Source organism: Eretmochelys imbricata, chromosome 5 (genome assembly GCF_965152235.1).
Source record: "Eretmochelys imbricata isolate rEreImb1 chromosome 5, rEreImb1.hap1, whole genome shotgun sequence".
Taxonomy (NCBI): Eukaryota; Metazoa; Chordata; order Testudines; family Cheloniidae; genus Eretmochelys; species Eretmochelys imbricata.
The window spans coordinates 13,237,530-13,264,930 of NC_135576.1; the positions used below are offsets into that span (position 1 = coordinate 13,237,530).

Genomic DNA, 27,401 nt, shown 5'->3' on the forward strand with positions numbered 1-27,401 from the left:
TACATTATGTTGCAAGCCATCAGGCTGGATTCTGATCTCAGTTACACCAGCGTAAATCTGGAGAACTCCATTTAAATCTATGAAGCCAACAGAGCTACTCTGAATTCATACTGATTTACTGAGGTTGGAATCTGACCCACTGGATTTAATCCTGGGAGTCAAGAGAGCTCTGAATATTTATACTGCAAAGTCATTGAAACATGAATCTCCCACAGTACGCTGAGTCTTGAAAAGACTCAGAAGATTTTTGAGTAACTAAGCAAACTGGCAAAACTGAACTAGCTGGAGCTGGTATGAAAAATTCTATATAAACCTCATTAAAACTTTTGGACTATTTTAAGTATTAGTTTGCGGAGGTAACATCAACTGGGTTGGTGGGGGAGGGAAGGAATGTGAACCTGCCTCTCGCTTTAAAGAACTAATCTCCATTTCACTCTTTTATCTAGTGTTCTCTTGAGGCCAGATTCTCCAATGCCCTGCACCTTGTCCAGTCACCTACAGTAGTGCAAAGTGGGCATAAAATGCTACCTAATTAGAACTGTGACTATACAACGTGCAGAGCAACAATGAATTGGGCCCTTTAAACCTTCCTTATTCCTACTTCGGTCTCTCTAGAATTTACTGTTGCCTTTAATTCCATACTTCCTACAGTTGTTCCTTATTCTTATTCTTTTTCAGACTCTTACTGATGTAAGAAATAGACTAGCCCAGGATATAGGGGACTGGCCTGGGGGGCCACAAGACCAGGACAGATTCCTGGCTCTGTCACTGACCTGTTACATAACCTTGAGCAAGTCACTTCCCTTCTCTGTGTCTCAGTTTCCCAATGTGGAGAATAATATTTACTCTCTTTTGTTCAGCGTTTTGAGGTATATGGATGAAAAGTGCCTGACAGGAGCTCAGCGTTAATATTATTTATTTTATTTCAAATTATCAAAGGCCTCTTTGGAGTTCTTGAACCCTAAATAGAAATAATATCTTTGCTGACTCACACTCAGGATGCTACCGGTCTCTGTTAGAGTTGTGCAGCATTTGGCCCATACACGTACCATGGGCTTCCATTTTTTCTACCCCTACTCTGTCATTCTGGTTGCCCTTCTGTTCTCTTTGGTTTACCTGTTCATGTCTATCAAACCCCACTTCAACCATTCTCTTCCTTTTTCTGTGCATCTTTCTGAGCTGCTTATAATCCTGTGCTCTCCCACACTCCACCCATTTCAATATTTTTTGTTATGCTTTATGCCACGGTGCTGGGAGTTCCAGGACTCACTGATCAGAACAGATGGCGTATTTCTGGCACTACTTCTATTATTGCTGGAGTAACTGTGATTATGCATATCAGAGCATAATCCTTCATTAACTATCCAGGCTTTCTAAACACAGCTCTCAGGAGAACAGAGATGAAGAAATTTGATTTTAGAGACAATCAGCCTGAAGGTACTTAATATTCTTTTTGCCAGAACCAATGAAACCTATTTGCCCATGCTGCAGATAAACTGAAATAGTTTCCTGCAATAGGTAAAAATAAAGAACTAATCCTGGAGACCAAAATGGCCTGCTATGCGTTATGAATTAAAAATGATCTGATCTTCTCAAGGCTGCTATGCTTGGTTTATTTATTTGAATATTAACATCAGTTTAGAACTGAATCAGCAACACAAGGTCACAGCTCTCAGCTGTCAGAATCCCCTTTCATTTTCAGGTTGTACCCCACAGGCACTGTTTTAACGGGCACAACAATGACATGTTTCCCATGCTCAGGGAAATAATTTGGCATGAGCGATCATGAACCATGTCAGACCATTTTAGTGGCAATTTGAAATCACCAGGTTAATAGTTGGGAAATTAGAATATTGTGAATAGTACAACATGTGTATTTACGTGCTTGTGTATTTATGCTTGGTTCTAGCATCTTGCAAGTCTCCTTCTACATAGCCCTGATTGCTGGTCCCAGACGCTGCTGACACAAATAAGCTTTATACACGAAGAGCTGGCATTCCAGAAACTCTTACATCATGTAATACCCCTAATAAATTACCCACTCAAGTTATGTATCAAGAATTTAACACCATATGTGATACGTCTCAGGAAAAACACGGTGAGAAGCAAAACCATGGTACTATGGGTGACAGTCACTCCTCTGAAGAGGATCAGCGCAAGCATTATGCACTGGTTAAGTCCCATAGGGTTGAAATGTGACATGGATGGTCCCTAGGGCTGAAGTGTGATCTGTTTGCAGAGGCCTTGCGATGGGTTGACATTCATCCCATGTGTCTATCTATTTATTATTCTAAACCTGGGGCCAGTTATGTCTGACAGCAGACTGAATGCACAAGGGGTGGTGGTGGGGAAGGGTACAAGGAGCATCCCTTCTTCCACCACTAATGTTTTATGTGGAAAGAAAGTGCAAATGTGCTTGAGAGACAGGGGATACCATGGTCAGAGCGGCAGCGGTGGTAGGGACGTGAGTGAGGAGACACTGTCAGAGCATCACCAGAGAAAGATTATGGTAGCTTCTGACTGTTGGATAGTTTGAAGAGGGGACGGTAAAGATCAGGGTGGCCAGAGAGGAGGATAGTCCAGGTGAGAAGGAACAATGGCATGAACCAGGGTTTGGGCAGGGGAGAGAAGAAAGAATCTATAAACCTATAGTATCTGAGTGCCTCACAGTCTTTAAGGTTAGTTATCCTAATAACAATCCTGTGAAGAAGGCAAGTCCTATTGTCCACGTTTTACAGAGGGAGAACCGAGGCACACAGACAGGCTAAGTGACTTGGCCAAGGCTACACAGGAAGTGTGTGGCAGGGCAAGGAATGGAACTTCATTTCCAAGTCCCAGGCTAGCACCTTAACTACTGGACCATCTTCCTAATAAAGAGAAGGAGTAGATTTTAAAAAAAACCATGGATGCAGAAGTGACAAGATTTGGCGACAGCCAGCATATGTGGAAAAGAGTCAGAGAGAGCCCCAAAGTTGTGAATGTGAGGAATGAGAAGCACAGTGGATTCCCACCCCCAGAAATAGGGAAAGGGGAAAGCAGGGGGCTTAGAGAGGAGCAATTCAATGTCTGCCACAAGGCAAAACTCTACATACATGGAACATATTCTTTTGTCTGCAGTTCTGCAGGGAAGAGATCTCTCTCAGTGGCTCCATCATCTTCTGATTTATCCAGCCAGCGGCCACAAGGGAACTTCAGGCATTGCCCAAGTGATGGGGCATCAATTTCCACCCATTCCAGAAACCAGCCAGCGGAGCCACCTGTAGCAGGAGATTATACTCAGAGCGAATAGCACTTTTCACCAGCAAAGCGCTTTACAGACAATGAAATAATTAATTCATCCCGCAAGATCCCTGTGAAAGAGGTAAGTGTTAGCATTCAGTTCTACAGAAAAGTCACTTGCAGTAGACAAGTTACTGCTAAGTGACTTGCCCGAAGTCCCAGAGGGAGTTAAAACCAGGGTCAGCACACAGGAGGAGCTCACTGGCCTGGCAGTGCTGTGCCATCACCATTAGACTCTCGCTCGCTCTTGCTTCTTTTGTCAGAACTTGAGGCCAATTTTTTCAAAAGTGGCTACGTGTTTGGGGTGCCTCAGAGTCTGAATGTCTAGTGGGAGACTAAAGGGGCCTCATTATCAGAGGGAGGGTTTGCAGCACTTTCTGAAAATCAGGCCCCTTTAAAATGTCTGAAGTCAGGCATTCAAAAACTGAGGCACCTGGAACCACTAGTCACTTGTGAAAATCTGGGCCCTTTGTGTGAATTTAGCACCAGGGTTTTATTATCTACAGATCCCATTTTGAAATCCAGATCATTTTAAAGCATAGCAATCAGGTCGGAATGCCCTGAATATATACCACAAGGTGGTTATAAAGCCAGACAGAGGATTGGCATCACCCCTTCATGGAATAATGGTTTTGTACAGCAATTCCCTTGCAATGTTCACTTCTCCTGGGTAGCCTTTCCACCCTGGTGCATACTCCTCCTGCTATAATATCACAGCTTACAAAAGGATGAAAAAACAGCTGTGTTTCAACACTGCTCATGCCGCTTACACCTCATTTGCCACCACTGCTGTACCATGTCTAAATTAAATTTCAGGCTCCTTGGGGAAAGGACCTGTACATTTGTCTGCAAAGCACCAAGCACATGATGATAGTAATGACCAGCATGTTAATAAATAAGTCATGAAATGAATATTTCCAAATATAACCCCCACATGTGGAACAAGGAAAGCTATGTTGTGCCAGGTCATCTTACCTTTATTGTCATGGCCAATCTTTATTTTTTTCAGGTCTCCAATGTCCACAGACTCCACTGTAAACTCATCGACCTTCCCACGCTCAAATTTGTTCTTGTTAGTTTTGGAGGCCTTTAGATTGATTATCCCTGTTTGTTGTAGCACATACAAATATTGTTTAGTGCAATGATACTCAAACCTCAGTGGTTGAAGCCAAATTAGCAATCAGCATTACCCAAAAAATGTGAACTCATTGTTTCATTTAATAGATAGATAGATTAGATGTGTGTGTGTGTGTATATATAATTATTCTCACAGTAAAATGAGAGACCAAGTATTATTACTGTATCAACTATAATTGGTTAATAACATAGTAAAAGCATCCTGATTGGCAGGGGTGCTGGAACAATTTGTATAGTGGGGGAGGGCTGAGAGTCATTGAACCCAACTGTAAACTCTGTGTATGATGGATCATTTCAAGCCAAGGGGTGTGGCAGCATCCCCAACACACCTACTTCCAGCACTTATGCTGATTGGTTAATAACTTAGATTGGTTAATAATTAAATCACACAGTGTTTTAATATCATGTCCTTCAAAGAGCCGCAGGAGACACATTAAAGAGCCACTTGCGGCTTGTTAGCTGCAGTCTGAGTATCATTGGTTTAGTGTATAAAAATCAATTCTTTGGGATTGTAAACAGGAATGGGGGATTTGCCTACGGTGTAATAAATGGCCTTTCATCCCTGGAGATCTGGTTTCCAACCTGTCCTTTGTCACACTGAACCCTAGATTTTCAACTGTATATAACCCCCCCCCACACACACCAAAATACACATCACATCTCTCTTCAGTTGAGCGGTCTCCCTTCAGTGCCACAGCAGCTATGCTGTTGAAGGGCCAGCTAGAGATGTGGTCCAAGTTGTGCAAGAAGAAAAGGAGTACTTGTGGCACTTTTGAGACTAACAAATTTATTAGAGCATAAGCTTTCGTGGGCTACAGTCCACTTCATTGGATGTGTAATATGTGTAATGACCCAGCCACTCCCAGTCTCTATTGAAACCCAAGTTAATGGTATCTAGTTTGCATATTAATTCAAGCTCAGCAGTTTCTCGTTGGAGTCTATTTTTGAAGCTTTTCTTTTGCAAAATTGCCACCCTTAAGTCTTTTACTGAGTGTCCAGAGAGGTTGAAGTGTTCTCCTACCGGTTTTTGAATGTTATGATTCCTGATGTCAGATTTGTGTCCATTTATTCTTTTGCGTAGAAGATACCATTAACTTGGGTTCCAGTAGAGACTGGGAGTGGCTGGTTCATTACACATATTGAATCTATTTCCCCATGTTAAGTTTCCTCACACCTTCTTGTCAACTGTCTAAATGGGCCATCTCGATTATCACTACAAAAGCTTTTTTCTCCTGCTGATAATAGCTCATATTGATTAATTAGCCTCTTACAGTTTGTATGGCAACTTCCACCTTCTCTGTATACATATATATATATATATATATATATATATCTTCTTACTATATGTTCCATTCTATGCATCTGATGAAGTGGGCTGTAACTCACGAAAGCTTATGCTCTAATAAATTTGTTAGTCTCTAAGGTGCCACAAGTACTCCTGTTCTTTTTGCAGATACAGACTAACACGTTTGCTACTCTGAAAGTTGTGCAAGGGAATTTGCCCTACACTTCTCTTCACTGTCTGTCACTTTCACAAATACTGAGATTCACTACATATGCATCGTGTCGGTCCCAACAGGGTTTGCTCATCAACAGATCAAATATTTCTGCAACATCTCAGCAGTTGAAGACAAGCTGGGTTTCTAGAGTGGGCTGTATCCCTTGCTGGGATACAAATGAGTTGACCCAGACCCAGTGTTCTGTTTTCCTACTCTTTGTTTTAATCTATGCTGTCAACAATTTGGCTTACACAGCTGGTGTAAATTGGCCTAGCTCCATTGAAGCCCATGGAATGACAGTGATTTGCAGGAGCTGAGGCTCTATCCCCTAGTAACTAAAATGCTAAATAACATTGGCTTTCCTATGCACTTTGATAAGAAAAAGACTTACAGCAAGAATATGAATTCATCTTAACTGAGAACAGATACTGTATTGAGGAAAGCAAAAAAAAACCCCAAACTCTTCTCAGCCATTTCAGTCAATTATACCAACAGCACGGACCCCATCTCTCTGACACGGGTTATACTTGGTTCTTACCCGTGTCATCTTTATTTCCATAAAGAATGATGAAGACATTGGCATCTGTCCCAGAATTCTTCTTGTCCCCGGTTTTCACTTTCACAGTATAAGTAGTTGATTTAGCTGTCAAAAAGCATTTCTTAATTTGAGAGTGTGAACACTGAGCAGCTACTAATTCTATTTCTTCTTGTTTCATTGCACATGTTATTTATTTATTTTGGACAGTCAGAGTATATTCCTAAAGCTCTGACAGTAATTCCTGTCGTTTGTTCTGGTATTTGCTAGGGTGAAACAGGACTGTGGGCTGCAGGGTCTGCGACCGCTCTTCATTCAGTAATGCTTTCTCCATCTTTACAGACGAGAGAGCTGTTCAGACTTCCCATTTATTTCCTGGGAGTCTCACATGCTTCTCAGATTTGTTTCTTGCTGCAATCTACAATAACATTTCATTTAAAGCACCAGATTTTATATATACAGACAGTCCTTCACTATATCAGATTTGTATAGTTTCCCACAACACCATCATCTGAAAAGTGTGGCAAACTCTTAAGAACTGTGGAAATTCCTAGAAGTTGTATCCACAACATGACAAAATACTAAGCCAAGATTGTCAAACATGGGTGCTTAAAGTTAGACTCATTGATCCATATTTAGGCACCCAAAGGAGTATCCTGATTTTCAAAAGTGTTGAGCAGCAAGAAGCTCCCACTGAAGTCAATGGAAACTACTGGGTGCTCAACATTTTTGAAAATTAGCCCACTTATTCAGCCATATAAATATGGACACAGGCGCTTAGCTTAAGGCTCTCAACTCCCATTGGAGTCAGTGGAAATCCAGGACACTCAGCATCTTGCAGGATCAGGCCCCATGGTGGCGTCATTATTCAGTTGTCGGCATGGACAATCAAGCACACTGGATACAAGGTAGTTTCAGGAAGATAAACATAAGCAGAGCTGGCATGAGGCATAAGCTGACCAAGCAATTGCATAGGTCCCCGAGCAGCTCAAGGGGGCCCCCCTATTTGCTTTTTTAGTATATGTTGTGTGTGTGTGTGCGGGGGTGGGAATATTCCTGCTTACGGCCCCCAGTGGGCCACCACCACCTCCGATCATAAGACAGCAGGGTACTGAATGAAAAAAAGATACATTTTCAGGTTCTTTCCCTTGATAGCAACAGTCTCTGGTTTTAGTCACTGACATCCGGCCAGTTTCATATCCAGACTTGTACCCACTGCTAACTAGCACGGCTAAGCGGCTATGGTTTCAATGGTGGCTGTGTATTCCAATTCAGATGTATTGCAGCACTTGCTCCTTTGCAAGAGAAAGGGAGAGACTGAAACAGATGAGGACTCTACGGATGCCTACCACTCTGAAACCTTTCCACACGCTGGGTCCAGTCTTGCAAGGTGATTACAGTTCACGAGAATGGGGTCGGGGTGGGGCTTCGTGGCTTACAGGTCACTGAGTATTTCACATTTCATTCACACGTAATAATCTCATGATCTAGGAGGGGACTTTTTCATGGCCTAACAAATATGATAATTGAGAACACTCTTAGAGCTATTCATAACTTGGCTTCCTTTTTACTTATTGAAAGAATCACAAGACTGCTGCAAACCTTTCTGTTCCAGGCCCAGAGATGCAAGGGACTGGTTATCATTGTCCGAATCTTTCCTTATAAATGCTTCATCCACTGGGACCAGCTCCCTGGCAATCTGACCATCATCTTCCTCACCTGCCAACCACCGCTGGCATGGGAAATAATACCTGTAAGAATAACAGTGGTTATTAGCAGTATGCATCCGATGAAGTGAGCTGTAGCTCACGAAAGCTTATGCTCAAATAAATTGGTTAGTCTCTAAGGTGCCACAAGTACTCCTTTTCTTTTTGCGAATAAAGACTAACACGGCTGTTACTCTGAAACCAGTGGTACACAGCACTCACACTGGACTTTTCATCTTCAAAGCACTTCACAGATATGAACAGCAGTCATTACCAAAGTTGAGAGGCTAGTTAACAAAGAGTAACAGCACTCAAAGCTGATAAGCATAAATGTGTCTCCTTCCTTGTCTTTTGTTCCCTTTGTGTGGACTTATCCAGGCCTGGCAACTGATGCCTGCTGATAGGTATTAAGTGTCAAGTTGTCAGTCCCACCTGGCTCATTTTATTTTGAGGCCCAGAAGCAAATAAATAACCTAAGGGTTAATGATAGTCTCACAGTAAAATATACTCCATATTTACAAACCACAGAACGAGTCTTGATGTCCTCACTCAGATTCCAAACCAGCAAAGCACTTAGGAACATGCTTAACTTTTAACATGGGAGAAGCCCCACTAAAGTCAGAGGAACTATTCACATGCTTGACGTTGAGCACATGCTTAAGCATTCTGATGGATTGGGGGCTCAAGTTTTACTCAGTCGGCTCCCTCTCAAGTTGCCTGGGTCAGGACCTTTGGATTTAGCTCATTGGTTTATTTCCCCCCATATATGTAAAAAGCAAATCCAGTGCTAGGTCACAAGCTTCCAGAGTACAAGCTATAGGAGGGAACCCATAGGTCAAGGAATTTCCTTCAAGTGGAGTGTGTTCCTCCTGGAAGAAATGGTAAATTCTGCTTCCATACTTCACTGGCCCGAGTTTCACTTTGATCCCAGAAGATCTCAGGGGATTTCCCAGAGCCCAAAGCTATCAGTATTGAACACTGCTGCCTCATTACTGGCTCTAGGCTCCCAGTCAGTTTAACACCATTAGAGCTGGTCTCCCAGGGCTACTTGCACTGATAATTTACCCCAGGAGCTCTCGTGAAGGGGAGTCTTAGAAAAGGAAACAGAGACAGGAGCTGTAGTGCCTTTTCAGCACAGGTCTGGATGGGTGATGACAGTGGGAACGATGTGCATCCTGCACACACATCTTTATACCATCTTCCTCCCTCTTGCACAGAGCCGGGGTCCTCTGCACATACGTCTGAGAGAGCCATCCCCACATCCAACAGCACCATTATTTTAGCATTCTAAGAGGATCATCCAGTTTGAATTCATGACACATGTAACAAAATCACTATGTTCTTTGTATTTCTAAGGCTTTATATTTATCTGACCAGAAGTATGAATCCCATGCATCCAATATCATGAATGGAGTGCAGCAATCTGCTCACCTGGTGTTGTTCTTGAGATCAACAATCTCCACTCTGTCCAGGAACCAGGCTGGGTTGCTGCTGGAGTTGTCATGACGAATCCGCAGTTTCTTCAGTACTCCCAGATCAATGGCTTTGATGGTGAATATATCTTCCTGCAAAAGCAGAAACAGAGGCAGAGTAGTGTTTCACACTCAAGCCTATGGGGAGTCAGTGCCCTGGACTGGGTATTTTTTCCATTAAAAAAAAGTGCAAACTCTCTCGTGCTTTCTCAGATATTAAAATCATATTACCATCAGCTTTAATCTGTCTCTCCTCTATTTGAGGTATTTCCCACCTCTATTTGTTTGAGAGAGAAAACCAGATGTCCGAACTTTTAATTCAAAGAAAAGCCTGAGGTTTACTGAAAAGATGTAGCAATGAAGGACCAGAAGCTTGTGTTCAAGGACAGAGGATCATACCTGCCTTTTGTTTGCTTGAGTGACTAATTAATGCCTTACCTGGCCCTTCTCAAATTTGTTCAGCTGGTTGGACCTTTTCAGCTGGCGCTCACCAGTGTCTCCTCCTCCTTCGCCATAGATGCTCAAGAAGACATTAGCATCAGTCCCAGCACCCCACACATTCCCAGTGATGACATGGACCTCATAGGTGTTCTCTGTAAGTGAAGTTGCACAGAAGAGATGACACAGGAACATAGGAACTGTCATGCTGGATCAGACAGTAGTCCATTATAACAACATGCTGGCCTATAAGCACAGGCATCGCCAGCCCCATTAAGATGAGGTTTGCTCTGAGTTGTGGTCCAGACGCTGGAGAGGGATCAGGTGACTGTCATGTGATTGCCTGCCAGAAACTATATAAAGGAATGCTTCTGGATCATTCTAGAGGAGGTAAGAGTTGAGGTAAGACCCTGGAGGAAGTCCCTCCACGGAAGCTGTCAGTAAGCCAGGAAAGCAAGGAAGAATGTTGTGACCTCTGCCCTCCCAGCTTGGCTGGGACCAACTGTTCTGAGTTGGTTGCTCTTGTTTCCAATCCTTTTGTGATAATAAAGCCAGCTCTGAGGAAAGGGCCTTGAACTGAACTCTTACTTGAGCTTTATTTTAACCTTCCCTACCCAGGTTATTTGCTCACCAGCTTATGTAATGCTGACAGACCCTGGTCGTCCGCAAGCAGGATTGAACATGGGACCCTTGGAGCTAAATGCATGAGCATCTACTGCATGAACTAAAAGCCATATGGCTGTTAACTAAGGCTGTAGAACAGACTCATTAATCTCTTTCTCTAAGTGGTCTCAGTGCCACTAGATGGGACAGAACACCACACCCAGGAGGTGTGTGGGTTACACTTACACTCATATAGTCTAATATTCAGTCTCCAACAGTGGCCAACACTAGATGCTTCAGAGGAAGTTTCAAGAAACCCCTAGTGGACCACTGTGGAATAACCCAGCCATTTAGGACTTTTCTTCCAAACCCCCATGTTTGCTTCTGTGAACATAAGGATTTAGATCTTATTTTTTACCCTATCTATTGTAATGTCATACATTCTTGTTAGCCATATAAATGCTGAATCTGGGTTTTCTTTAACCATCCTAAACCCTTAGCCTCAATGATATCTTGTGGCAGTAAGCTCCACAGGTTAATGACATGCTTATACCTGGGGGAATTCTGTGCCACTGCGCATGTACAGAATTCATTCCGATTTTTTTTCTCTGCAGAATATAGATTCTGCTGGAGAGGCACTGCAATTATTCCCTTTTCTGGCCAGGGGCTGCTGTGGCACCAGAAGAGAGGGCCGCCAGAGGGCAGAGAGGTTCGGGAAAGGGATGCATTCCTCACAGTGGGGCCAGGTGAGGAGGCACAGCATGGACAGAGTGGGGCACATGGGGCTACAGGAAGGTAACAGACTGGGGTTCAGAAGGGCTAGTGGGAGGGACAGACAGGAGCTAGTGGTGACAGCATTGAGCCATGAACTGAATGGGAGGGGGGCTGCAGGACCACATGAGTTTGGGGGAGAGGGGCTGGAGGGTCACATGGGCATGCGGAAGGAGGGCTGCAAGGCCACATGGGGACAGGGGCAGATGTGTCTGACTGAATGGGAGAGGCTAGGGGTCAGCCAGGGTCTGCATGGGGGAGGAACCCCAGCTCCCTAACAATCCTTCTCCCCACAAAAAAATCCTGTTCCATACTTTTCCCATCCATATCCACCAACCCTCCAGGTTCACTCCCAGGCTCCTTCCCTCTTCCTCAGCTCTTTCATTACCCCTGACTCCCCCAAGCCTTTGCACTACTTCTGAGGGGTGCAGGAAATATGTTTCTGTATTGTAGTTTAAATGAATTACTCAATGTTCTGTATTAATATGCCTACTAAAGAATTTATTTGTCAAACAGACATTTCCTGAATCTTTTCTTTTTGTTGCCTGAATTGTTACAGACATACTTTGCTGAGAGGTATTTTGAAATAAATTACCAAAATAATTGAAACTGGTGTGATTATATTGTGTTATTTTGACAAATAAAATATGCAGAATTTTTAAATATTGTTTGCAGATTTTTTTTTTTGCACAGGATTCCCCTAGAAGTACATGCTGTGTGAAAAGTACATGTTTTTCTCATTGTTAAATTTGCTGTTTTTTTTCATTTCACTGGGGTTGGGGTGGTGTAGCAGCCTGGCAGAAGCACATTCTTTGAGCTATTCTGAATGCACCAGGGGGTAGAGATAAGGGGGTATATAGGACTTTATGGCATTTCCAGACTTTTGAGTGCTTAACTGTGTACTGCTCTCTTAATGTAATTTTTTGTTATTGATTATGAGATACTTAGGGACACGTATTTACTGCTGAAGTTTACCCTCAAGTTCAGATCCATCCTCGGGTATCAGCTCCACAACCAGTTCCTTATCCCCTTCATCTGTAGCCAACCAGCGGTGAGCCACGAACTTACAGACTTCCATCACTTCTTCAGGCTGGGAGTCCTCCTCCTCTTCCTCACTGGATTTCTTCTTCTTCTTCTTCTTCTTTTTCTTCTTATCCATCTCCTTCACCTTCATTACCATCCATTTAAGAGTGACACTTTCCAAGAACCAGCCATCCCCAATGCCCTTCCCATCATGGCCAATTCGGAGCTTGTAGATCTTGCCAACATCTGCAGCCTCTACCTGCCACCAAAGAAAAGTTTACGGCCTGAGAGAACATGAAATGTCTTCTCTTCACAAATAACCAACGACAGTGCTTAAAACTCAACATGGATCATTACACCCAAAGCTATTACCTCACTATTAGCTTGGCTGTGAGATGTGAAGCTCAAGTCATTTCCTGCCCCACTCCCCAGTTTCAGCTGGATTGATTGTTCTTTTTCACTTCCTGTTCTAAATTACTGTGTAGTGCTCTTCCACCAAACATCATGTAAACTGACCGAGTGACTTGCACAAGGTCACACAGAATATCTGTGGCAGAGACACCCAAACTAAGATCTACTGGGTACCAGTCCTGCCTCTCCTGCTTTCACCAACATTGTAGCTGTGCCTTTGTTAAATTACTGGGCTGACTATTGTATTAATCTCTAACAGTCTGCAAGCTTCTTGGGATGTGGACCTTGCACTATTGGGGGTTTTTTTGGGGGGGCGGGGGTGTTAGGTGATCAGTAAAATGCTGTATATACATATGGTGCTCCTTAAATAAATATTAGCAATGCAGTATGGTAAGCCAGTCAAAGTGGAAGACTGTTCTAGTGGTGAGGACATTGAACTCACTCAAGAGATGTGATTTCAATTCCTACCTCCGCCACACATTTCCTGTGTGACCTTGGGCAAGTAATTTAATCTATCTGTGCCTCAGTTCCCCATAACACTTCCTTACCTCACAGGGGTGCTGCAATGGTAAACTCCATTAAGATTGTACCATCCTCAGACACTACAGTGATAGAGGCTATACAGGGAGGAGTAGGAGTAGATCTTTCAAGCCAGTAAAGCAGATATGAAGAATGGGCACCTCATTGTTTTAGACTATTTGCCCAAATTATTTAGTAACTTGCTCCACTAGAATGAGGTTTCTCAACCTGTGTGTTGTGACCCAAAATTGGGTCGCCAGATTGTGTCAATGCCTTGCAGGGCTGGCTGGGCTCAGCTCCCACTCCAGATGTTGCGACCTGGTGCAAGGGGTCACAGCACTGCTCAGGTTTGGCACAGCCACCCCTTTGTCATGAAGACGGGGGCCAATCAGGACAAATTTGAGCAAATGGCATTGCGATCTCCTGTGCCAAATCGTAATTCCCCTCACACAAATTTGGCCTGGCTGGGCCCCCTGTCAGGAAGAGTGGGCCAAATCTGAACAGAGTTGCAACTGCAGTGGTCATAACACCCAATGTGGGAAGCTGAACCCGGTGGGACAGAGTGGTTGGTGTCTGTTTGCGTCGGATGCAGCAGGTCACTCTGGGATAAATGGGGTGGGGGGGCCCCCTGCTGAACTCCCATTTCCTTCCTTACTACACTGCCAGGACCCCAATTTCCCCATTTCACCTCCAGGCCCCCAAATTCCCTCCAATTCACTTTCTGTCCCCCATTGGCCATATGGGGGAGCTGTATTTTTGGGGGGGTCTTGGTTTGCCAATCCTCCCCCCAGTGGCCTGCGGAGTTCACATCTGGTTGATCATATCTCAAATGTTAGCTCCAAGCTCTGCCACCCCTGGATGAACCCCTGCCCGGAGGTAGGAGGGTATTGGATCTGGGGTGTCTTGGGGATCTCTGGGTTACGACAGGCCATCAAGGTTTATAAATAGGTCGTGAGCCCAAAAAGTTTGAGAACCACTGCATTAAAAAGTGCTTCTCAGTATGGTGGACCCATAACCAATTACACTTTTAGTTTTGGTGGGTTTTTGTGTTGATATGTAGTTTATATGCTAGGAACCCTGTGACTATTTTCTTTTTCAGGCTTTAATTTGGCATTTTAGCATAGAAGGCTTCAGCCTAGAAGCATTTTTATCAGATTAAAACAATAATCAATTGTAAAAGGGATGTTTATCAGGAAACTGAAATTGATCCACCTATCCCAGCACAGAGAAAAGTGTCTCTCTTTTCCCAGCTCATGTGCATTCAGCATTCCCTGTCTGTAGCTGATAGCATTGTCTCATTAACATGTAGTTCATACGGTCTTATTCTTTCCCATATCTTCCTGTAAATATTAATATTGGGAAAGATAGAGATCCTTAATCTCCTAATGCTTCAAACTTCTACCTTGTGTACTTGGAAAACTGCAGAAATTGGGTAACACATGTGACAAAGTTCCTGCTCTACCTTGGTGGGTCTTGTGCTTATTGGCAGATTTGCTCACCTTGGAGCTTCACAGCAGCCCTCACCTTGGCCGTTTTTCTGAACTTACAGTCCAGGTCGACTCCTCCTGTGTCTGACCAGGAGTTGGGAGGATTTGGGGGGAACCTGGGCCCACCCTCTACTCTGAGTTCCAGCCCAGGGCCCTGTGGAATGCAGCTGTCTAGAGTGCCTCCTGAAACAGCTGTGCAACAGCTACAACTCCCTGGGCTACTTCTCCATGGCCTCCTCCCAACACCTTCTTTATCCTCACCATAGGACCTTCCTCCTGGTGTCTGATAATGCTTGTACACCACAGTCCTCCAACAGTCCATGTTCTCACTCTCAGCTCCTAGTGCCTCTTGCTCCCAGCTCCTTACACACACACCACAAACTGAAGTGAGCTCCTTTTTAAAACCCAGGTGCCCTGATTAGCCTGCCTTAATTGATTCTAGCAGCTTCTTGATTGGCTGCAGGTGTTCTAATCAGCCTGTCTTAATTGTCTCCAGAAGGTTCCTGATTGTTCTGGAAACTGCCCTGTTACCTTACCCAGGGAAAAGGGACCTACTTAGCCTGGGGCTAATATATCTGCCTTCTATTACTCTCCTATTGCCATCTGGCCCGACCCTGTCACACACATTAAACTTAAGGTTTCCAAATTGTGTAAGCATTTAATAGAAAACAATCATGGCTATGTAAATAGAGTGATTTACGTAGAAGATTGATAAAAATCTGTAAGATTTAATATGTCAGGAGAAGATCATTTACTTTAGAAACAGATGAATGTACAGCTGGTATTTGAAATGTTATAACAAATTATATATGCAGTGTTGTTGTAGCTGTGTTGGTCCCAGGATATTAGAGAGACAAGGTGGGTGAGGTAATATATTTTATAGGACCAACTTCTGCTGCTGAGAGACAAGCTTTTGAGCTTAAACAGAGTTCTTTTTCAGGTCTGGGGAATGAACTCAGAATATCACAGCTAAATACAAGGTGGAACAGAATGTTTAGCTTAAGTAGTTAACCCTAGAAATATGTTAACCTGAAGAAGAACCCTGTATAGCTCAAAAGCTTGGCTCTCTCACCAGCAGAAGTTGGTCTTATAAAAGATATTACCTCATCACCCTTGTCTCTATAACAAATGATAAGTGTTTATAAAGTGCTGGTCATTCAAGGATCTCGAGACACCCAAAGGAGTTGTCCATGTTTTGCAGATGAAGAAACGGAGGCTGAGAGAGGTTAACAGAGCTGTACAAACACACAAAGCAAGGCAGTGGCAGACCCCAGAAAGGAATGCATATCTCTGTCTCACAGGGGCAGTATGACCTAGTGGATAGAACACTGGACTCAGACCCAGGAGACCTGGGTTCTATTTCTGGCTCTGCCTCTGGGTGACCGAATGAAATCACTTTATCCTCTCTGCGCAGGGCTGTCCTTACCCATACGCAAAGTACGCAGCTGCATAGGGCACCAAATTTCCTGGTGCCCTGCGCAACTGCGTGCTGCTCCAGCCCCTGCTCCGGCTCTTGCCCAGGGCCCCCGCCCCTGCTCCGACCCAGCCCCGCCCCTACTCCCCTGAGCTCTGCAGCCGGGCTGGGCCTGCACTCACCAGCAGCAGGAGTGCAGCAACCCAGCCTCAGCCGCGCCGCTGGTGAGTGCGGGAGGTGGTTCTCCCCTTCCCCCCCAAGCCAGCCCTGCCCCCCTGTGGAGGCCTGGGCCCTGCCCCTCCCCCCGGCTCCCCACAGAGGCCTCCAGCCCACTGGCCTGCCGCCCCCCCCCCACGGGGGGGCTGCGTAGGGCCCCAGAATTGCTAGGGACGGCTCTGTCTCTGTGCCTACATCTCCCCATCTGTAAAATGGGGATGACACCAACCTTTATAAAGTGCTCTGAGATTCATAGATATTAAGGTCAGAAGGGACCATTATGATCATCTAGTCTGACCTCCTGCACAATGCAGGCCACAGAATCTCACCCACCCACTCCTGCGATAAACCTCTCATCTATGTCTGAGCTATTGAAGTCCTCAAATCATGGTTTAAAGACTTCAAGGTGCAGAGAATCCTCCAGCAAGTGACCCGTGCCCCATGCTACAGAGGAAGGTGAAAAACCCCCAGGGCCTCTGCCAATCTGCCCTGGAGGAAAATTCCTTCCCGACCCCAAATATGGCAATCAGCTGAACCCTGAGCATATGGGCAAGTTTCACCAGCCAGATACTACAGAAAATTCTTTCCTGGGTAAATCAGATCCCACCCCATCTAATATCCCATCACAGGCCATTGGGTCTATTTACCATGAATAGTTAAAGATCAATTAATTACCAAAATCATGTTATCCCATCATACCACCTCCTCCATAAACTTATTGAGTTTAATCTTGAAGCCAGATAGGTCTTTTGTCCCCACTGCTTCCCTTGGAAGGCTGTTCCAGAACTTCACTCCTCTGACGATTAGAAACCTTCATCTAATTTCAAGTCTAAACTTCCCAATGATCAGTTTATATCCATTTGTTCTTGTGTCCACATTGGTACTGAGCTTAAATAATTCCTCTTCCTCTCCGGTATTTATCCCTCTGATATATTTATAGAGAGCAATCATATCTCCCCTCAACTTTCTTTTAGTTAGGCTAAACAAGCCAAGCTCCTTGAGTCTCCTCTCATAAGACAAGTTTTCCATTCCTCGGATCATCCGAGTAGCCCTTCACTGTACCTGTTCCAGTTTGAATTCACCCTTCTTAAACATGGGAGACCAGAACTGCACACAGTATTCCAGGTGAGGTCTCACCAGTGCCTTGTATAACGGTACTAAAACCTCCTTATCTCTACTGGAAATACCTCTCCTGATGCATCCCAAGCCTGCATTAGCTTTTTTCAGGGCCACATCACATTGGCAGCTCATAGTCATCCTGTGGTCAACCAATACTCCAAGGTCCTTCTCCTCCTCCGTTACTTCTAATTGATGCGTCCCCAGCGTATAACTAAAATTCTTGTTAATCCCTAAATGCATGACCTCACACTTCTCACTATTAAATTTCATCCTATTACTATTACTCCAGTTTACAAGGTCATCCAGATCCTCCTGTATGATATCCCGGTCCTTCTCTAAATTGGAAATACCTCCCAGCTTTGTATCATCCGCAAACTTTATTAGCAAACTCCCACTTTTTGTGCCAAAGTCAGTAATAAAAAGGTTAAATAAGATTGGTCCCAAAACCGATCTCTGAGGAACTCCACTGGTAACCTCCCTCCAGCCTGACAGTTCACCTTTCAGTATGACCCGCTGTAGTCTCCCTTTAACCAGTTCCTTATCCACCTTTCAATTTTCATATTGATCCCCATCTTTTCCAATTTAACTAATAATTCCCCATGTGGCACGGTATCAAATGCCTTACTGAAATCTAGGTAAATTAGATCCACTGCATTTCCTTTGTCTAAAACATCTGTTACTTTCTCAAAGAAGGAGCTCAGGTTGGTTTGGCACGATCTATCTTTTGAAAAAGCATGTTGTATTTTGTCCCATTTACCATTGACTTCAATGTCCTTAACTACTTTCTCCTTCAAAATTTTTTCCAAGACCTTGCATACTACAGATGTCAAACTAACAGGCCTGTAGTTACCTGGATCACCTTTTTTCCCCTTTCTTAAAAACAGGAACTATGTTAGCAATTCTCCAGTCATACGGTACAACCCCTGAGTTTACAGATTCATTAAAAACTCTTGCTCATGGGCTTGCAATTTCATGTGCCAATTCCTTTAATATTCTTGGGTGAAGATTATCTGGGCCCCCCGATTTAGTCCCATTAAGCTGTTCGAGTTTCGCTTCTACCTCAGATATGGTAATATCTATCTCCATATCCTCATTCCCGTTTGTCATGCTACCATTATTCCTAAGATCCTCTTTAGCCTTATTAAAGACTGAGGCAAAGTATATTGGGCCATGCCTAGATTATCCTTGACCTCCACTCCATCCTCAGTGTTTAGCGGTCCCACTTCTTCTTTCTTTGTTTTCTTCTTCTTTATATGGCTATAGAACCTTTTACTATTGGTTTTAATTCCCTTTGCAAGGTCCAACTCTACTTGACTTTTAGCCTTTCTCACTTTATCCCTACATGTACAAGGCATAATGTGACAATGGTAAAGAATCACTGAACAAGTCAGTTTCTTAACAGGGAACGTTATTAGAACAAAGGAAACATTTTATCCCTCACTCTCCTTCACGATAGGACTTGTGCCTAGACCCTGCCACACCTATCCCTCCCTTCTGCCCAGTTTTCTTCAGTAGACTTAAAGAAACAGCACACACATCGGCCTATTCCTGACCATGCTGCTTCCCGCTTATGAGAGGTGTGACGAAGTCATTAATTATCCATCTCATTCAAGCTAGACCCTGGACTTCCTAAGTGTTCTTATTTACTTCCTTTAAAAAGTGTTAGGTAGGGGAACCCAGGCTACCCACTCCACTGGGTTTCAGCTCAGGGCCCTGAACCCAGGCAGGCAGAATCAGTCCTCAACAATTCCCGTTGAGCTCCTTCCTTCCTCTCTTGATTCTGTAGGCTTTTGCAGCCTGTGCCTCTGATCTGCCCTTCTTTGGGTTGTTGTCACCCAGGGGAGGCTTCTCATCAGCTTGCTGGCAGGACCTTCTTTCTCTAACCACCTTGCTCCATTGGCAGCTGCCCCACCCCTCAGCCCTTTTATTCTCCCAGGTGCTGTCAGGCAGCCAGTCAGCATTGGCCAGCAGTTCCTGCACTAACTCCTTGGTTGCTAGGCCCAGGCTGACTGAGACCCAGAGGTTAGGGCACTTGCCTAGTACTCAGATGGCCCAGGTTCAATTCTCTTCTCCACTAGACTTACCATGTGGCCTTAGCAAGTCACTTAGTCTCTCTGTGCCTCAGTTCTCCCTCTGCAAGTAGGGAAAATAGCACTGCCCTTCCAAACCCTGGTGGGAGGTGTCAAGGAAGAATACAATAGAGACACCATAAGGTGCTCAGATACTATGGTAGGAGGGTACTGTTAGCACCTTCAACAGATAAAGTACAGAAGAGCATACGATGCACCCCTTAAAAACAGCATGCTTCCTGGGATGACATGGCTCTGTACCCCCCTAACACTATTAGCACAATGTGAGTACACTTTCCTACGAAACGAAGAGTAGTAATTCCAGTAGCAACGATTGGCAGAGTTGAGCCAATCATGTGTATCTCTATCGCAAGTGCCATGTGTGATTAATGGCACATTTCAAAGTAAGCATGACAATATGTCATGCATGCTTTTTCGATTAAATACAAAAGCTTAATTGAAACTTAAGGGAGAATGCCACTAGATCAAGGCCAAAAATATAGGTTTACAAATGTTTTGCAAAGCTAAAATGAATACTTCTTTTCTTCTACGGTGCCTGCATCCTAAATACTAGTACATGGAAACCTGAAAGGGAGACTAGTCTATTTTTCATGAAGTACAAAAGCCAGTCGAGCAGGAAGGTTGAAAAGTGAACATGCTTTGCCATTTTGTTAAAAGTACATTATTTTGGTTCTCATTTCTTTCCCTTCAGATAAACAGTAAAGGCTGCCTTCATCATACCTTAAAAATATCGGTTGCTCCCCTCTCAAAGTTGTTTGACCTGCTTTTCAAGGTGATCAACTCACTTTTGCCAGTCTCGCCATAAAGCTGCATGAAGACATTTGCATTGGTGCCTGCTGCCCGCACGTCCCCCGTAACTATAGACACCTCATAATTTACCACTATTCCAAAAGAAAAAATAAATGTAATGGAGGAATTAATACACAAAGCTCCTTAGTTTAATTCTGGGGTGGGTTTGCTAATGGTGAAGTGCATAGAATTGCTTTGAGATGAAAATTAATTATTGTCTATAATACACAAAGGATATTTTTTACCATGTATAAAACAATGCATGGCTCCACAGCCAGTGCCTATCTCAAGGGTACTTCCCAGAAATGGCTCTGACACATTCTGCTTTGGTAAAACCACCTGCAAAATGTGTCTAATAATACGGCTTTAAAAATCTGCAGCTCTCCAAACTCAAGCTAAACATTATTATTTGTCTGATGTTCTAATTTTACAAGTAGCCAAACTCAGTACAGAGATCAGTCTGAATGATCTAGTGGATACAATATGGGCATGTCTATGCTGCAGCTGGGTGCGTGCCTCTCCAGGTAGAAAAATTCACACTAGCTCTATTCAGCTCGCAGGCTAAAAGTAGCAGTATGAATGCTGCAGCCTGGATCAGCTGCATGAGCTCAGACCTACGGGGTCCAGGCGACCTTGGACTCAGGCTTGCACTCCTCAACATCCACACTGGGATTTTTAGCCCACTAGTTCTAAAGGAACTAGTGCAAGTCTGTCTACCCAGGATGGGAGGCTTGTTCCCAGCTGCAACATAGACATACCCCAAATGTCTACCACTCACAGACTTCCCATATAGACTCTTGGCAAGTCATTCAGAAACTCTGTTGCTCTTACCCCACCTGGAAAATGGACCTATATACATTTCCCTGAAGGGGAATACTTTGGTTGAGAATGCAAGAGGAGTTATTTTACCAGATCCTGAATTTCCTTTCATGCAAGAAAAATAGTCTGGCCTGGTCCAGTAGCGGATGATAAAAATATTCTCCATCAGACCACTAGCTTGTCAGGTCAAGTGAATTTCTCAACTCAAAGTTAGAGGGGTACTAATAGGGCCTTAAAAATTGAACCTCATTGCCACATTAACTATGGAGAGGTTAGAACCTCTCCATCATACAGGAGCAAGCAGGGAGCTACATGGAGCAGTGGGGAAATGCACCACGTTTTTCCTCCTTGGGACATGAGGTCAACTTTTAATCTTGGTTCTCAATGAAAATTAATGTACTGATGTCAGTCAAAACCCGAATGGATCTTCATCCGTATCTATCATAAAACTTCTCTCCTCAAGAGAGACTAGGGACTGGAAATTCAGATGCTGTTGCAAGTCAAGACTGTAATGAACTGGAAGAGCCGTGTGAGGATGCTGCTCTGGAAGAGCATGGTAGCTGCAGGTCAGCAGTGAGATGCCTTGATGTTGCAGCAAGGGAAACCCAGTGTCTGACTGCACTGAGCCTGGCCATCGCCTAGGTTCTCCCTAGAATCTCAGAAGTCAGATATGGAGAAGACCGATTACATCATCATCTCAGCAATAACCCTGTCAATGCAAGAATAAACCTGAGAGTGTTTTTTTCTTGTGGTTTTTTTTTTCATTTTTTCTCATCTGATTGTAAATGACCACAGCAACAGGGCTTTATCATTCACTTTCACAAACAGTGTGCTGCTACCACTGCCTATCATGCCGACCAATATTGCATCATTGTTTCCTTGTCCATATGTCTGTATCCATTTGTTATCTCTTGTAGATTGTAAGCTCACTGGGGCAGAGACTGTCTTTTCTGGGTTTGTACATCACCTAGCACAATGGGGTCCTGATTCATCCCAAGGCCTTTTAGGCACTACAATAATACAGATAATTATTATTAATAATAATATTAATAATAATAACAATAACAACAAATGCTTTGCTCTCTCACATTTCTCAATGGACACAATCTCACTTGGGTAGAGCTCCACCTCCACCTTCCCATCAGCCTCGTCTTTGTCAAGCCATCGGTTGCATGGGAACATGTACTGCCTTCCATGGACAGGAACTGTGATCTGGACACTAGCCAGGAACCAACCAGATCGGAGCCCTGCATTATCATGTCCAATCAGAAGTCGGTTGATCTTGAAAAGAAAAAGCAAAAAGGGGCGAGGGGAACAAGGAAGGCATTTACTTAATAAAATAAAAATCTACTTCCCACGTATGTTCTGTTCTTTCACTGTGTGCATGCAAACCTTTTCTATATGTATCAGCTTGTGAACATACAATGTTCCCTTAAACATGCAATTTGGACAGTTAGGTAGCCAGAGAGCCACACTGCACATGGAAACATTGCCTTACATGTGCAGACACCACGGTATCTATGAAAAATCCCTAGTTGCAATTGTAGCAGCCTATTTGAAAATGTGGTTTGTAACATTTTGTCCAAAGGTCAGATTCTCTTTCAGTGCAGCAGTTCCCTTAGTACTGTGCTGATTAGTACACAAATCACTTGCATATAATACTGACCCACTTGTAATGAAGTCTTACCTTTCCAATATCCAGTGTCTCTAAAATAAACTCATCCACTCGCCCACGTTCAAAGTAATTGCCTAGGTCATTATCAGAAACTAACAGAGGCTCCTTGCTGGTGTTTGCCTTGTCACCATACAGTTTGATAAAAACTTTAGAATCTGAGCTGGCTCCAGGAACATCTCCTGTCTTCACACTGATGTGATAGCTGACATCTAAAGAGATATTAATGTACACAACACAGACACATGATGCACTGCCAAAGTTCATCCTGAATCACTGAAGCTTGCTGCAAACTAGAATAGAACACAAGCATGAATGAGAGAGGCTTGGAAACATTTGCATCAGAGTCTTGCCCAGAGGAGCAGACTGGAAGGAGCTCATAAACCTATGAGATGTGTTCACCAGCTGTACAAGTGGTGAAAAACATAACAGATATACAAATGGACTGCGAATGTCTGATGACAGACCCACAGGGTTAGATTACCACCAAAACACAAAAAAGTAAGCTTTTTAGAAACTGAAGTAGCCTTTATCTACTTTTGTGCCTACAGTTTGATTTTAGCCATTTTTTTTTGCATGCAAAATAATTACTAAGAGCTATGTTCTTGTTCTCATTTAGCAATGTTTTAGGAAATTACACTCTTGATGCCTTAAAATCCTGATAAGGGAGGGTTGTCATCTTTGTCTTGTTTTTTTTTTTTTTGGATTGGCTGAAATTCAGTGTTATTCAATGGAATTCACCCTGCACAGGAGACAAATGTTTAAGGATCCAATTTCTAGTCACACAAAACAAGCCATTCTTAAAATGTTTTAAAAATTCTTTCCATTACACAAAAATGTAGCGGTCATCCTCTTGTATGCAAATTAATCCCATTCATAAACTATGATTTAAAGATCAGAGATTTCCCCCCATATGGCCCAGCACACATTTCTTAGATGTTATTGGTATAAATATTGTAGTTTTCCTGTTAATTTAAACATAAATAAATAGCCCAACCCAAAGCCTTCTTCATCCCAGACCAAACTCACTTTTCAGGATCGGTGAATCCCCAGCCGGTACTAACTCTCGAACAATCTGACCATCATCCTCATTTTTGTCAAGCCATCTGGTTTGCAAATAGAAGTAAGTTATCTCCTAATATTTACCATATTCAGGGTTTTAAAGGTCCAGACAGATACAGTATGTAACAAAAAGTAACACTGCGTAGATAAAGTGACATTTTTAGGTGGCTATCCATCTGTGAAGAAGACGAGACCTAGTTAACATGAGTGTGATCTAACCCTGCAGCAGTCACACATTAGTCTAAATTCACCAACAGCTAATATTTTCAAAAGGTCCATCTTCCATTTGCAACACAGGTAGAGGTGCATCTACTGTGACTCACATTTGCATTTACATAGAAGGTGTAAATTCAGCAGATACAAATCACTCCTGCAAACAGGCTGGGCCTTTTGAAAATCTTGCTCATTATCCAGAAATTCTTATTGTCTTTTATTCTGACAATAATATCAGATATGGCTATTGACATCTTTTCTTATGACTGTCGATTCCTTTATCTTTTCATCCTACGCTTTCTATGGGTAACCAGGAAACCAGACAAGAGCTGAATTATATTTTTGGACCTTGCCTCTCGATTTCAGAGCTGGATGTGCTGTGGAAGTAGCATGCTTCACCCTGGAGTGCTAACACAGGAGGGAGGGAGGAATATATTTGCATCACAACATTCATGTAACAGCAAATCATTAGGCTAATTAAACAGAACTGTGGACTGAACAAGTGCAGCGCAGAAGCAAGGCAAGTTTCCCCACACTGTCCTCTGTCAATGTACTCCATCCTTACCCATTACACAAAGGGAGAGGGCAGTTCAGTTTCCATCATATTCAATCTTCAGCTTTGCTGCTGAGACTGCTATTACAAGGAAGCCAATGAGAGCGGATGAGGCGGTGGTTTTAGAATGTGGACAAATATCAACCAACAATTAGAATGAGACCATCTTTTACTTTCTCATAGGCCAAACACTCATCAAGCTGTAACACCTTCAAAGTCACTACCATCTGGATTTGAATGGTGATCTAGAGGTGAAGGGATCCAGAGCCAATGATCAATCCCCTGAGCTACCAACTCCCTTTCCCACCAGTTTTGCTAGTTTTTTTTTTTTAATTTGTCAGGTTCTAATTCCCTCCATCTGAAAAACAAAAAGAGTTAGAATCTCCTTTCTGCACCCACCCCTGCACACAGAAATAATATCAGCACAGTTGCTATGTGGAAGAAACAGCAGTTTGCAGGAACACCAAACACGAAGCAGAACTCAGAGTTGGCAACAGCCCCAGGAATATTCTGTAGCCCAGAATTCATAAGGGGAACATGAAATAGCCACCAGGATTTTGCAGCACGACTAAGTGCCCGGCAGCATGCAGAAGAGAGACACATGTAATGCCATTCACCCCACCCCAGTCTCCCCACTAATCTTTTGTTGGTTGTCGGGTATGTAATCTACCCAGTATTCTTCCCTTTCACTCTGTAAAACATGTGGCCATGTGTGTTGGAGAGGTTTAGCGGTAATTATATCAGCATGAAGAAATATCAGTTTAACACTGTGGTAGGTTATCAGGTGCGATGTTCGCCCTTGTTGGTGAGTGAGATGGACTGTAGGGATATAGAAGCACAGCTATCTGTGTTGAAGAATGAGAGACTGATGTAAAGAATTGGAGCCAAGTGTGGAGTGTATGGAGGACACATGAAGAGCGTACCAGAACATGTGTCTTACGGAAGGAAGTCTTTGTATTAGTCGTTGGTTTGGGGTTTTTTTACCTGTTGCAACTGATCCTTAGTACCTGTGTGTTGTGTAGTCCTTGATGTTGATTCAGTGGTCCCACTCTTGGACAGGTATCCAACAACTAGGGAATTAAGTCATCACAAAAGTCAAGATGCCTCTGCATACATGGAACTTAAATGGGGTGCCCCCAGAAAACATAACTTAATTTCTGCCCACCCCATGATCCTCTCAATTCAGAATGCCCTTCAGGAAGAGAGAAGCCCCTGGGATAGCTGACTTTATGCCAGCTGCTTTTTGTGCTAATCTAGCATCAGTCATCTTGGAAGCTGCTTCCTCTGTTGCTGGTGTATATGTGATTGTTTTTGTATCCTTCACTGTTGCTGGTGCAATCACCCAATATGGAGTGAATCCAAGGACACCTCCTGAGCCAAGGTGAAAGAATCAAAATGTCTTCCACAAGAAACAGAACTTTGGGTGCAGAAGGGAAAATATTAACTGGTGGAGAAGGGAGTGCCGCAAGGGAATTCATGAAGAAAGACTGCTCTGGAGAAGAGCTTTGCTCTTTGCCGGGGGCTACTGATGAAGAGGCAAGGAAGAGTTTAAATCAAGTGTGGAAAGCTTGCTACAGGCTGGTGAAAGAAAGATGGGGATAGACCACCAACAGAAATGACTTAAGGCAGCTACCATTGCCCAATCTTGTGTTAACCAAAAGACTAGCAGGCTGTGGCAAGGACACCGTCTCCTCAAGCAGCGCAAGATGAAGACGTGTGAATAATGATAGATGAGTGATTTTGATTTGCAACACATTCTTGTTTCTCCTTTTTCCCGCACAACGTGCCATTCAAATGTTGTTCCACTGGCGTCACAATGGAACGCCATAAAGCACTTGTATCTACATATTTGTTCCTTGTACATCAAGATCAAGGTACCTCCCATGCCCAGCAGCAAGGTCTGCAAAAATTCGGAGGGACAAGAGAACTCTATGTATAATGAACAAGGTTTAGAATGATGTCAACTAGGTTATATATAAACACATGACATTAATGGATCAACATATTCTAAACACATCAGGCCATTTAAAATAGCATTCATTCGACCTAACAGCCAAAGTACTTCTTGTACAAAGTGCTTGTAGAAGCATTTGGTTTGCAATGTAAAATCATCAATAATCCCTAGGTAGTTTACATACATCTGTCTACATATTTCTAACACACACATACCTCAGTCTGGTACCACTCTGAGCTACACACACTATCAGGCTAAAATGATGTTCTGTAATCCCATATTGCACAAATATTTACAAAACACACAATGATGTGAAAACCACAAGAAGTTCAGAGATTCGGGTCAGGTTTGGACACTTATCCAAAGCTTATCACAAATATTCAGATTTCTTGGGTCTGCAAAGCTCAGCTAGAAATATCAAGCCATATTCCCAGCCGGTATAAAATCATTTCAACGGTGGTATAATGATTTACACCAGCTGAGGATGTGGCCTAATATGAGATTGGGCTGTCTTTGATTTCCATTTCATTTCTGCCTGGGATATTATGAAAGCAGCCTCTTTTACTGAATGTCAGCTCCTCCACTCCTGGCCTTGCACAAAGCCCCAAAGTGAAAATGAA

The 27,401-nt window shown here is 43.4% G+C and overlaps 1 protein-coding gene across 1 annotated transcript in view; it reads right to left on the minus strand.

Annotated features, from left to right (window-relative positions):
- LOXHD1 (lipoxygenase homology PLAT domains 1) overlaps window positions 1-27,401 on the minus strand; it is a 210,918-nt gene that overhangs the window by 102,287 nt on the left and 81,230 nt on the right. Inside the window, exons 15-26 of the mRNA XM_077817080.1 lie at window positions 24,029-24,105; window positions 23,015-23,211; window positions 22,416-22,608; window positions 20,440-20,600; window positions 12,618-12,722; window positions 12,416-12,530; window positions 10,067-10,221; window positions 9,588-9,721; window positions 8,053-8,201; window positions 6,454-6,558; window positions 4,255-4,383; window positions 3,093-3,257 (exon numbers count right to left, since the gene is read on the minus strand). Of these exons, the coding sequence (XP_077673206.1) occupies window positions 3,093-3,257; window positions 4,255-4,383; window positions 6,454-6,558; window positions 8,053-8,201; window positions 9,588-9,721; window positions 10,067-10,221; window positions 12,416-12,530; window positions 12,618-12,722; window positions 20,440-20,600; window positions 22,416-22,608; window positions 23,015-23,211; window positions 24,029-24,105 (1,685 nt within the window). The remainder of the gene's footprint in view (window positions 1-3,092; window positions 3,258-4,254; window positions 4,384-6,453; window positions 6,559-8,052; window positions 8,202-9,587; window positions 9,722-10,066; window positions 10,222-12,415; window positions 12,531-12,617; window positions 12,723-20,439; window positions 20,601-22,415; window positions 22,609-23,014; window positions 23,212-24,028; window positions 24,106-27,401) is intronic.